This window comes from Uloborus diversus, chromosome 10, assembly GCF_026930045.1.
Source record: "Uloborus diversus isolate 005 chromosome 10, Udiv.v.3.1, whole genome shotgun sequence".
In the NCBI taxonomy this organism is placed as follows: domain Eukaryota; kingdom Metazoa; phylum Arthropoda; class Arachnida; order Araneae; family Uloboridae; genus Uloborus; species Uloborus diversus.
In genome coordinates, this window is record NC_072740.1 from 82,356,422 (window position 1) to 82,369,668 (window position 13,247).

The following is a 13,247-nucleotide window of genomic DNA, read 5'->3' on the forward strand; positions in this document are numbered from 1 at the left end:
CATGATATTTTCCCCCATGAAAACCAATTTCAGGACAGATTAGAGTGATTAAAATTGGACAATTTTAATCACTTATTCATTAATGGTTGGAAAAGAAATATTTTTACATTTTTGCAAAGAAAAAAGTAGTAAAAACAAAGAAGTTCTAATTTCTAAGGGGGGGGTCTAGCTAGCCCCCCTATATAGGCGGCCTTGAATTAGGGTAAGTGCAGGATTGTCAACTATGTTTGTCATGGAACAAAATCAACATACAAACTAGCAGTTTTTGGAATGCCTCCTTGACGTCACTAAAATGAGTTTACAAGTAGTCATATTAATAGCAAGATTGAAGAAGGGTGAAAACTGACAGATGATGCCAGGGTTTTTGACATCAGCCATTATTTTTTCACAGCTTTGGAAATCATTTCAAATAGAGTGTGTAGCTAAAATCTCAGCAGAGGTCACCTATGCAGGCAGAAGATAGGTACATGGTGCTATCAACATAAATAAACTGGCCTAACACAGCTAGTGCAGTGGTAAAGCAGTATTTTGCTGTTACTGGCAAACGCATACCCTGAAAAACTAGCCAGACCTTTCCATGCAGTAGATTCAATAGTTCAGATGGAGATGTCTCCGGCTGATGCTCCAAGTATGCCATGATGCTATTTAGAAAACCATAATTTATTGTACAATATATAAAAGCAAATGTTTGACACTTATAGTTACATTCTTGCTCTCCTAATTTAAAATATTTATTTGTGGTAATACAGGGTTGCCACTCGATTCTGGGGAAAAAATTCCCTATATTTTCCCTGTACGAATATGCAGCATTACAAACAAGCGAACTGTTATATTTGAAAAAGAGCATTAATATCATGATGGTTTCCTCATGCGGAGTGATGGGGAGACTAATAAACAAATAATATGATGAGAAATAAATACTTCATTATAACTGAAATAATTGCATGGTGATTGAATTTATTTCACATTTTATTTAAAAAAAAAATCGCTTTATTCATTACTTGGATCTTAAAAGATAAAAAATTCAAATATTAAATTACGCAGAAAAATAAATATTGATCACTTATTACATCTCTCTACATTACATTAGTACAAAATTCAAGATGCATGTCAAATGAAACCATAAAAAATTTTCTTTTTTGTGATAGACATTTTTATTTTATTTTATTTATGACTTTTTTTTTGCTTTTTTCTTTTGTAGTTTAGAAATTTGAGCATTAACTTTTGCAACTTCCATTCAGAAAAATGAATAAAATTCCCTGCATTTTCCAGGTTTTTGAGGAAATTTTCAAAATTCCCTTATTTTCCCCATTTTTTTTTATTTATTTTTTTTTTTTTTGAATTCCTTGCACATTTCTTGTTTTTTCAGGTTTTCCTGTGGCGTGGCAACCCTGTAACATAAATTTCTTGAAAACTCGGCAAACTTGATCTGGATAATCCAGTCACCTACATTAACACAGGTCTGATAAACAAGGTTCTACTGTTCAAAGCAAAATGATCTTAGCAAATTCGATCAATTTAAGACTGTGTTTACACTACTTTGCAAATCGGACAACTGTTCTTCACCTAACTTTATCTTTTCATCAAGCTCTTTCAAATCCACCAACAATTTTGCTTTCATTCGAATGAAATGATCATAATCCATCAAGTCTTCTTCATCAAAATATTTCCGTAAAAGCAAAGACAAATGATTATTGCGCTTATCATTATTAGACTTCAAAAATAATGCTTCTTCATACTGTTGCTTTAGCTTCAAGTATTTCAACTCCAATACCGCCTATAAAAATAAAATTAAAAACAAGTTACATATATCACAAAAAATAATAGATGCTCTCACAGAAAGAAAGAAAAAAAATTAATTTATAAGAATAAATAGTATGAGCTTTTTAATTAAGTAACTTTGCAATTTCATGTTCAATAGTAACTGAATTAAAGATTTTATCTACCAAAAGATTACATTTGTAGTGTTTTTGTTATTTGTGTAACATTGAATGTTGGGAAAATTTAAGAAAGACTAAGAACGGTTGTGCACTACATAATGTTTGTTGCCTTTACTCGTTTGGTAAAAATCGAAGGAAAAAATCAAAGAAATGTTCATTAAGAAAAGTTCTTTTTAAAAAAGTGTTAAAATTTCTCAAATAGTATTTAAAAATAGTTCTTTCATTACTTTTGTACACATAATTGAGAAACCAATGTATTACAATTATTTCCAGTTTTGTTGTTTTTTCCCCCTCCAACAGATAAATTTTCTTCACACATCCAATTTAAAACTTCAGTTACTTCATCAAATATATTTTTTTGTGGATTTTCTGTCTAAACGTGGATTAACAGGCTTCAGACAAAAAGAGGAAATTTTGGCAATGACATTTTCTTGATTTTTTTAGATGTTAAAGTAGGTTCTCAGAAGTGAACATTTCAACATTTTCAGCCTTCCAAAAATTTTTGTTCACTCAGTATAAATTCTCAAAGTTTCAGGTTTTGCAGAGTTTTTATGACATAACTACTGCAAGGGGCATTTCAGTCTCAGTAGTTCCTTACAGCAACACTACCTCCAGGTTTTAATATATTTATTGAGAGTACTGTCTTTGGTGATGATGACTTCATAGTAGGGATGCACAACCTGTGGCCTGCCATGGTGCTGTCTGTGAATGCATCTAATTTATGTTTATACATATATATATATATATATACAGGGTGAGTTCGATCGAATCTGCCATACGAAAGGGAGTGATAGATGAGCCCAAGTGGAGCATAGAACCACCCATTATCGTGTCCAATCCTTAACCATAACCAAGTTTTGGTAAATTTAAGGAAAATGAGTAAAAAAACAAAATTCTGAGAAAACGGCCGATTTCTGAAATTCTGGTAGGACATGCAAGGAAAATAAGTACATATTTGGAAAGAGCAGACTAAATCCTACAAAATGATACCTTTCGCATTAAGATAGTCGCATTTTACCGAGAGCTACAAGCTTTGAAATATTGGACACACTCAGAATTAAAATGGTGCCAACATTTTTAATCGACATTTTCAAAAACAACCGTAAGAGCTACAATCGGGCAAATCTACCAAAAACTGGCCCATTCCATTAGCTCTCAGATGATACAACAACAAATCATATTGGGCTTCATGTTCAGCTGAAATTCAGGCTTTTGTTTGAAACAGTGTAAAAATCTGCATTCGTTAAAAAAAGGAAAACCAGCGAAGAGTCACACTTTTCTGTTTTGAATTTTCTGTTTCACGATAGCATGTTGCTTTCTTTGTTTAAGAAAATGATATTTTTATATAAAAATAATAGTTTTAACAGTTTAATAAAAAGAAAAAACACACGAGATAACGATTCGTAGAAATAAAAGAAGCATTACTTTCCCGTGCTTTTCACAAAGGGAAAATCAAGAACAAAAAATGTTACACCAACTTCAATTAGTACATTTAAGAAACCTTCAAAATTTGCAATAGCTGCTGAAATTGGTCACCGCCACACCTGATACACGCTCTTGCCCTTTTGCGAACGGAAACAACCATTGCTCTTAAAGAAATTTCATTCCTTAGTTTCTTACTGCTTCAGCAAGCTGGTCGCTCAATCCTTGCAAACTTGCTACTTCTGTTTTAAACTTCTTGTTTTAAGAATCCCCAAACTAAGAAGTCCACTGGCGTCAGGTCTGGGGATCTAGGGGGGCAAGGGATGGGGCCCATACAACCAATCCATTGGGGATACTATTCAGTTAGAAATTCCCGAATGGCATTTGAAGAATGTGCAAGGGCTCCATCGTGTCGGAAAATGATTTCCGCTCTCTCCTGAACAGGAATGGTATCAAGAAGGTCAGGCAAATGATGTTCAATGAACTCTAAATATGAGCTTCCTGCATTATAAGACCTTAAAACGTATACAGACCTATCAAAAGACTTCCGATTACGAATTATGATTGAAAAATATCGTCTGAAAATAAAAAGCATTTGTTTAACAAAACAATTAATGATAAAAACTAAACAGAATTATTCATTAGTCATAATATTTTATGTATCGTTTGCTTCTTTCTGATATTTTGTAAATGTGTTTTGAAAATTGCTAGAATTATGATTCTTTTTACAGTAAGTCAGTAGAGAGTGTGTTTTTAGTTTTTGAAAGTTTTCGTTAAATTTTCTAAAGATAAGTTGCTATATTCTTTTCTCGATTTTTGGGTATGTCTCGATTTTTTAACGAAGAGTATGCTGACATGCATTTTGTGTACGGATTTTGTGATGGTAATGCTCGCAGAGCCGAGAAAGAATACTGGCTCCGTTAACCAAATCGTTCTGCATCTAATAGACGTGTTTGCCTCTATACATCGAAAGCTCAGAGAGACAGGTTCATTTGGTACGTTGTTCGAGAGGGGCCAGGATCACCGTTCTGCCAATGTTGAGCAGTATGTGCTGGACCGAGTAGTGGAAAACCAAAGTGTGAGTTCACACTCGATTGCTATAGAAGGTGGACTATCACAACGTAAAGTGATGAAAACATTGCACCAAAACAAGTATCACCCGTATCATTTTACTCTAGTACAAGAAATGCGCAATTCAGATTTAGAAAAGCGGGTAACATTTTGCAGATGGCTACTAGCCCGAGACACTGAAGATCACCATTTTCTAAGAAAGATATTGTGGACAGATGAGTCGTTGTTCACTAGAGGGGGCATCATATATTTGCATAACTGGCATCATTATACTGAACATAATCTTTTCTTAACCCAAAACTCATCATTCCAAACTCGATTCAGCATAAATGTTTGGATTGGCGTTATAGGAGATCATTTAATTGGTCCGTATGTGTTTCGAGGTAACCTAAAAGGAAACACATATTTAGAGTTCATTGAACATCATTTGCCTGACCTTCTTGATGCTATTCCTGTTCAGGAGAGGGCAGAAATTATTTTCCAACACGATGGAGCCCCTGCACATTCTTCAAATGCCGTTCGGGAATTTCTAACTGAACAGTATCCCCAATGGATTGGTCGTATGGACCCCATCCCTTGGCCCCCTAGATCCCCAGACCTGACGCCAGTGGACTTCTTTGTTTAGGGATTCTTAAAACAAGAAGTTTACAAAACAGAAGTAGCAAGTTTGAAAGAATTGAGCGACCGGCTTGTTGAACCAGTAGGGAAACTAAGGAATGAAATTTCTCTAAGAGCAACGGTTGTTTCCGTTCGCAAAAGGGTAAGAGCGTGTATCAGATGTGGGGGCGACCAATTTCAGCAGCTATTGTAAATTTTGCAGGTTTATTAAATGTACTAATCGATGTTGGTGTAACATTTTTTTGTTATTGATTTTCCCTTTGTGAAAAGCACGGGAAAGTAATGCTTCTTTTATTTCTACGAATCGTTATCTCATGTGTTTTTTCTCTAAATTAAATGTTAAAACTATTATTTTTATAGAAAAATATCATTTTCTTAAACAAAGAAAGCAACATGCTATCGTGAAACAGAAAATTCAAAACAGAAAAGTGCGACTCTTTGCTGGTTTTCCTTTTTTAACGAATGCAGATTTTTACACTGTTTCAAACAAAAGCCTGACTTTCAGCTGAACTTGAGGCCCAATATGATTTGTTGTTGTATCATCTGAAAGCCAATAAAATGGGCCAGTTTTTGGTAGATTTGCCCGATTGTAGCTCTTACGGTTGTTTTTGAAAATGTCGATTAAAAACGTTGGTGCCATTTTAATTCTGAGTGTGTCCAATGTTTCAAAGCTTGTAGCTCTCAGTAAAATGTGACTATCTTAATGCGAAAGGTATCATTTTGTAGGATTTAGTCTGCTCTTTCCAAATATGTACTTATTTTCTTTGTAGGTCCTACAGGAATTTCAGAAATCAGTCGTTTTCTCAGAATTTTGTTTTTTTACTCATTTTCCTTAAGTTTACCAAAACTTGGTTACGGTTAAGGATTGGACACGATAATGGGTGGTTCTATGCTCCGCTTGGGCTCTTCTATCACCCCCTTTCATATGGCAGATTCGATCGAACTCACCCTGTATATATAAATATATTAAGAAAAATTTAAGAAAGCTTCTCCAGATATGAACTTAATTTACAAACTTGTTCAAAGTGTTCCAAAATTCGTTTGAAAAAGATTTCAGGACTAAACAAGAAAAAGAGCAGACATTGAAAATTCAACTGTCAGTTACTAGCCAGTATCCAGTTGATGCTTTCAGCTTCATGGCCACTTTTCTGCAATGTAATAAATGTCTTAGTAGCAACCAAGCCATAGTGCCTTTTCGAAATAAAATATGACACCATTTTCTATATTTTAAAAATTTTTTAGAGCATAAAGCCTATGTTTCCATATTAAATGTAAAAAATACTGCTCATTTGACTTATACATGTTGAATACTTTGGCATATTTTAAATGTTTCTTTGATACCACACATCAAGTGTAATATTAGTACTTTTCTGAAATCTTTCAGCAATCTTTTAGCATCTGCTTTCGCATTACAATCGTTCTTATTATTTCCAAAATGGGAGAGTCTGGCGGGAGAAAGTGGTGATGAAGTGGTCGTACATCAAATAAATAGCTGAAGCTTGGAAACACATGTTCGAAAGAGAGTAATGTTTTTTATTTTAGAGTAGGGCAGTTAAGAACTACATTTTAAATTCAAAATTTTAAAACGGAACATATTATTAAGCAAAACAATTTAATTTTGTGTGCATATGAAACATATTAAAATCTAAACACTTCTTTTAACACCTCTTTTATTTTGTATGTTCAAATTTTGAACAGATTTACTGCACAGGAAGAATCCCCTACATGTCTCAAGAACTCTTTCTCATTATCAGTTAGCTGTATCTATATTGTATAATTTTCTATACCAAATTAAGTGAGAAGTGGTAAAGTGGTGATAAGATTAGACTGAATGTATATAATATTTCTTAAGTCACTTAATCTTCATGAAACAGCAGATATAAATTAAATATTAATTTCACTTAACATGTAATGTTTTTACAGTAAATAGGATTAAATAAAGCTGAGTCTGCGAGAATATAAGTGTTGTCTATATACAAATGTGTACTGGTGTATACTAGGCCTGGGCAATGCATCAATACATCGCAAAACACCGGTGTATGCTCTACATCATCATACCAGTTTAGAATTCTTCTCTAAGCCAATGCATCAACACTGCATCGATGTACGGTACACTAGTTACACCGGTTCACAGTTCTGTTACCCATTTTAATCTCCTACTTCACACTGGTGCTGAATTGGCAGCAACCAAAACTAAATCCAGCATAAAAACCAACGAGGACAATTCATGTTCTTGCCAATTTAATCTCCAATCTCTCTACACCGGTGTTGAATTGCCAATGAGCCAAACCAAATTAAGTATATTGACCAATTACGACAATATGAAAACGTTCAGAAACTTTTCATATGGACCAACAAGAGAAAATCAAGGTAAGGCAAAAAAAAAATCGAGCTGATGTGTGCATCACATGATTTATTTCTATGCCAATTTAATGATATAGTGCCTTGAAGTAAGCAAGCAAACTTTAAATATTTTCACAAGATTTATTTTCCCATTGAAAGAGCAACTCCCCTCCCCCATATCACCAAAGACAACCCAAAGTTTTAAAACTTCAATTTTTAAAATGTTTCAAGAAAGATCCCCCCTCCCACCCCCTGAATTCCCTATCTCTTAACTCACTCAAAAATAGCCAAAATAGCATTTTAATATTTCAGCACAGAGAAATTTTTGGGGAAGAGAGCACCCGAACTCCTTCCCCTAAGTTCACTAAATTTAACTTAAATTTGAGGTTCCCCCTTTTCATTACCGAAGTTTTAAGAATTTAAGTTCCAAATTTATTCAGAGAAAGCCTCTGAATTCCCTCTTCTTAAGTCCTCCAAAGACGACCTAAAGATGAGTTCTGAATACTTCAACTTTGAATATTTTTCGGGGAGGAGGGGGGGGGGACCCCGAACCCAAAGACGGTCTAAAGTTACGCTTTTCAGATTCCAGTTTCGGAATTTCGCCTAAAGAGAGCTTCCCCCCCCCCCCCTCTTGACATTGCTAAAGACAGCTTAAAAGTTTTAAGACTTCAATTACAAACTTTTTGGCAGAGGGTCCCAAATTCACTTTCTCTTAGGTCATTTAAGTATAGCCTCAAACATTTTTTAATACGTCAGCTACAAAACATTTTCAAGTTAGAACACCAAAACCATCTCTCATAAATTCACCAAAGGTTGCCTAAATTAGTGTTTTTAAGACTCCAGTTCTTTATTTTTTTAAAACCTCCCTCTCCCCACTTTTACATAATTAAAGACAGCCTAAACATTTTTAACTTTTAAATTTTTAAGAGTTGGAAGAGGAGAAATCCCGAACCACTCCTGGCTTCAAAAATTGCTTTCAATTCAGTTTTTCAATATTTTATACTACAGCCCTTGAGTAGTCCCCCCCCCCCTCTTAGATTGTCCAAGATATAAACGTTTTAAGACCTCAGTATCAAGGGTTAATTTGCAGACTTACCCTCTCTGCAAGAGCAGCGTTTTTTTGCAAACTCGTGCTGTCGTCATTTTTCTACTTTCCTTTCTCTCTCCCCCTCTCCCCATATAGTTTAGTGAGTGTTACATAGAATGACACTGGAATTTAGTGGTTCCTCAAGTCTTTGTTCAAAATGCAGGAATGGTTGCCCATTGATGTTTCAAACCAGCTAGAAATCCCCCCCCCCCCAATTCTTTCTAAAATTCCGATTTTCATTAAATTCTTCAAAACCCCTGATAGTTCCCGTTTTACCTGGTATATGGGCGCCGTTTGCTGTGGCGTAATTATTTCATCTCGTCAGCAATCACTCTCAATCAGTGATTCAGATTCAACTGGAAGGCATTTTAAGAGCACACTTAATTTTCATTTCTGTGTGTAAGTTTTCAGAAAAAAAAGAAAAAAAAACCGCAAATGAAAAAAAAATGAAAGGACGATTGAAAATAGCAAGAGAAAAGGACTAGCAATAGAGATGATTATTTCGAAAAATCAGGGAGAATAGCGAGCAACACCTCCAACGCCTCCGTCTGCAATGCAGTGAGTTGAAAATAACAGAAACCTAAAAAAAAAGAGTCAAACGGCATGAGTCTAAAAGCCACTCATCCAAAAGCATGATGCAACCAAAACAAGCCAAGGAATTTTTGTTGAAGACGGAAATCCGTCCTGAGATGGAAGGTCTTGCACCCATGACGTAAACTTGCGAAAAAGCGCGACATGGATAATTTTTTCATGGATTTTAGGTTGTCATAAAATCTGAACAAAAATAATTCAAAAGCTCCTGCTTCGCGATTCCATTGCAAAAATACTTGTTTTTAATAAGTTACAGTTTCAGAGCTTAAATATCTATTTTCTAAAAGGTATTGACATACAAAACGGCTATCAAAACCGTTCAAGTGAAAAATAGCCTATTTTCAAAGTGGTATATCTCAAGTTTGTCACCTCTCATCTTCTCTTCGTCAAAACCATTAGAAAGAACAGATTTTTTCCTTTCAAAATAGTTTTTTTCTTCCATGGTGTTCTTTCGTTTAAGGACTAAAAAATGAGCTCGAAATTCTGTCTGTCGTAACAAATTTCCATCTTTAAGGCATAGACTAATAATAAGAGTAGACCGAGCTTTCCCAGACTTGCTGATGAAAAAATTGGTTCATGGATACATCATGTGACTGGTGGAAGGCTTGGCGAAAACTTTGGCGGAATGGTTGCTAGATGGCAACATTATCTATAGTTTGGCACTCAACATGTATTTTAAGACGTAATGTATTTTTATTATAATTCCCCCCCCCCCCCATGTGCAGAGATTGAACTGTTTTTCTTTTAGTTATGCATTACTTTGGCACTAGTTTTTGATCACAGTTTTCAGTAACTTTTATTTCATTTGGAACTGTTACGTCAGCGTTGGCATGAACGTAATGGCGTAAAGGTTTTGCGTTAATGCAAAAATGTACTAATCGGTATCTTAAATTGAAATTTTAGGTAAAAATCTTACCGTTTGCTGATTCTTTTTTAAAGCGCTTGCATCTTTAATTGCTTATAGAGTTATTGAAATTGACTAAAGAAAATTCACAATACGATCTAGACGAAAAACTCACTATATTAACAAAATATTTACAACTAATAGCAAATTTACAAATCGGACTCCATAAAAGGTCATTCTTCCTTGTTCCATCAATTCTATTTATTTTATTTCTCGCGGGCGTTGATCGTCTGCTACGATCAACGCCCGCTGTTGCTAGGATATCCACCAGTCACATGGTTTGGTTTATGAGCAGCAAAAGGGTTGCCATAGCTCGGTCTACTCTTATTATTAGTCTATGCTTTAAGAGCAGGTTGCAGAATATTTTATCACACTGGAAACCCGAAATTTTAGGGGCTTAAAGCACTTTTGGTTGTTAATACGTACTAGCATTTTTATGAATTTGAGTTCATTAACTTTTGCGTAGCATGCATGCAAAGTCGCAAGAAAAACGCAGTAGAGAAGCTTATTTTCTGGATTTTAGAATGTCATAAATTCTGAACAAAAATGATTCAAAAGCTTGTACTTTGTAATTCTATTATCAATATACATGTTTTTAATGGGACATAGTTGCAGAGCGTATATATTGATTTTCTAAAAGATATTGCCATCTAAAGTGGCTGTCAAAATCTTTCACATGCAAAATAGCCTATTTTCAATGAGCTGTAGCTCAAGTTTGTCACCTTGCATCTTCTTTTCGTTGGTAAAATTAGAAAGAACATATTTTTTCCTATAAAAATAGTTTTCTTTCTGATGGTATTATTTCAGATAAGTGTAAAAAAATGAACTTAAAATAGTGTTTGTCGTTAGCGAGAAAATCTCGTTCTACAATAAATAAAGAATGGTAAATGCCATGGAAACTGACTGATAGGGATTTTGCAACTGTTATTAGTCAGAAATAGTTTTTTAATTCTCTTTTTAAAAGTTATTTTGCTAACTAAGTATGATAGAAAAATATCCTGTTCTGGAAGCAGACTGATAATTGGATAAAACAAGATAATTTTCTTTTTCTATCATATTTTATTTATTATACACAAGTCGTCACGGGTTGCTGTTGTGCATATTATATGAAACATTTTTTTCATAATTGTTTTGACATAATAGGAAAAATAGAAGAAGGTATTTGACTTGAAAAATAGACTTTCATTTTTAGTGGGACACCCTAGTGCGCTCTTTATTTACATATTTTTTGAAAAGTAGTGAAGTAGCGACTACATTTTAAAAGTAGTATGTAGTTGCTACATTTAAAAAAAGTAGTTATAGTTAAATACATTTGTAACAAAGTAGTTGTAGTTCGCTACAAAAAAATGTAGTTTTTCCAACCACTGAGGCTATGTTCTGAAAACGGGTGATAAATGCAAGCGTTTTAACACGTTCAATACAAACAACACAAATATGAGGCAGCTCGAGACGCTCTTCTGATCTGAACGACGCTAACTTGCGTCACAACGAATCCTACCAAGCGATTCAACTGACGCCAATTCGGAAAGAAATATTGACCATCAGATGGCGTTACTTATCCATGTTCCATTCAAAAAATTGCTCTCGCATATTAGTATTTTTTCGCAGCTGTTGGAATAGGGTCCGTGATGTGTTGTGTCTGTGATGTGTTGGATTTTCATGAATGTAAACAAACACATTCTAACGGAAGGGAAACATGTACTCATTTTGAAATGGTTATAGTTTTGATTCTGTTTTAGGGCGGGATTTTATGGACGATATTCTAGCATGGATTTCACTTTTAGATCCATTTATGTAGCTATGATTAAAAGATCACATTATCTTCTGTAGGAGGAAGTATTTTAAGTTATGAATGGTCCACATCTATGGATCTTTCCAACGATGACAGTGAAACTATAAATTATTGGAGCTGCTTTCTATAATTGTGCACTGAAAAAGGTGGCAAAAAATTTAGGAGATGTGTAGTTTGCTCAAAGCAGAATAAAAGACATGACACTGTCTATGGGGGATTCAAAATGTACTATGTTGGTCTCTGCACTGATCAGTGCTTTGAGATTTTTTATACGCCTTTGACATATTTGAATTATTACAATATTCTTCCAGTATTTCATAATGTTAAATGGAAATATTTTTAATGTTTTTTCACATTTTGTATCAACATTTAGAGTTTAATTTAGGTTTTCCTTTAGCTATAGTAAAATACAATACATTTATATGTTTATTGATAAATATCAATTATTTGAATTATTTTTTGTTAGGATTGGAATTATATCTGTAATCACATAATTAAAAATGGTTTCATTTCTATGTAAAGTTTATTTTATCCACTACTATGTAATGTATACTTTTCAAAATTTGCGTATTAGGCTTAGTGTGAGAAATTGCCTTGGTCCCTAGGCACAGTTTGCGCGAAACAGCTGCCATCCTAAGGCAGCGCTATCTTCTGCAGGATGCCGTCCCGAACGGGTTAAGTAAACAGGTTACTTTATGTCAATAAAAGGAGCAACAGGAGATGAACAGATTATCTTGGTAAAAAAACTTACCTTTTCTTCTACAGAAGCGTTGGAAGGCAAAATAAGTAAAGCATTTTCAGCCCTAGCTAGTCTACCAGATAAAGATGACATGAGGTTTGTAATTTTTACCAGTTCTTCAACTTGAATAAGAAACTTTTTGCTTTCATGAGGTTTTGCGACTTCATCAATCTTATCAGCAATACTTTTTCCTAACTCATCATTTTGTTTCATTTCCTCTTGTAAAGCTACTTGTTCTTGTTTTAAGACTTCTAACTTTTTTGAAATGCTTTCCATTAATTCTTCCTAAAAGACATTAAAATGAAAACACATGTAAAATATTTAATCAATAAAAAAGAAAAAACATTAACCATCAACAACTTTAAACATTATTAAAAAAAAAAACATTTTGTGTGACTTTAGGTTTGAGAACAATCTTTAGATAATGATAGTTCACACTAGAATGGCCTTGGAATTTTCTTATAATATGATTTCCTAATTGGCGAGTCACTAATCATGTTTTGGGAAACTGTTTCTTCATTTTTAGAATTAACCATATTAGAAGATTTCTTTGAAATTATCATATTAATTTTTTTTTTCAAAAAGAATAATACAGTAGAAGATCATTATAATGCACACTTTGTGACTTGAGCATTTGTGTTATACAGGTTTTTGCATTTTATAGACCATTTCACAAATTTATAAATTAATATTAAGAATATACCTATACATTTGTACTTCAGGATAAGTTTTGACTGCAA

The 13,247-nt window shown here is 33.9% G+C and overlaps 1 protein-coding gene across 1 annotated transcript in view; it reads right to left on the reverse strand.

Annotated features, from left to right (window-relative positions):
• Positions 1–224: 224 nt before the first annotated feature.
• The window catches only part of LOC129231388 (uncharacterized), a 64,068-nt gene continuing 51,045 nt past the window's right edge, over positions 225–13,247 (reverse strand). The window contains exons 9-10 of the mRNA XM_054865687.1: positions 12,520–12,792; positions 225–1,777 (exon numbers count right to left, since the gene is read on the reverse strand). Coding sequence (XP_054721662.1) covers positions 1,514–1,777; positions 12,520–12,792 — 537 coding nt within the window. The 3' untranslated portion in view covers positions 225–1,513. The remainder of the gene's footprint in view (positions 1,778–12,519; positions 12,793–13,247) is intronic.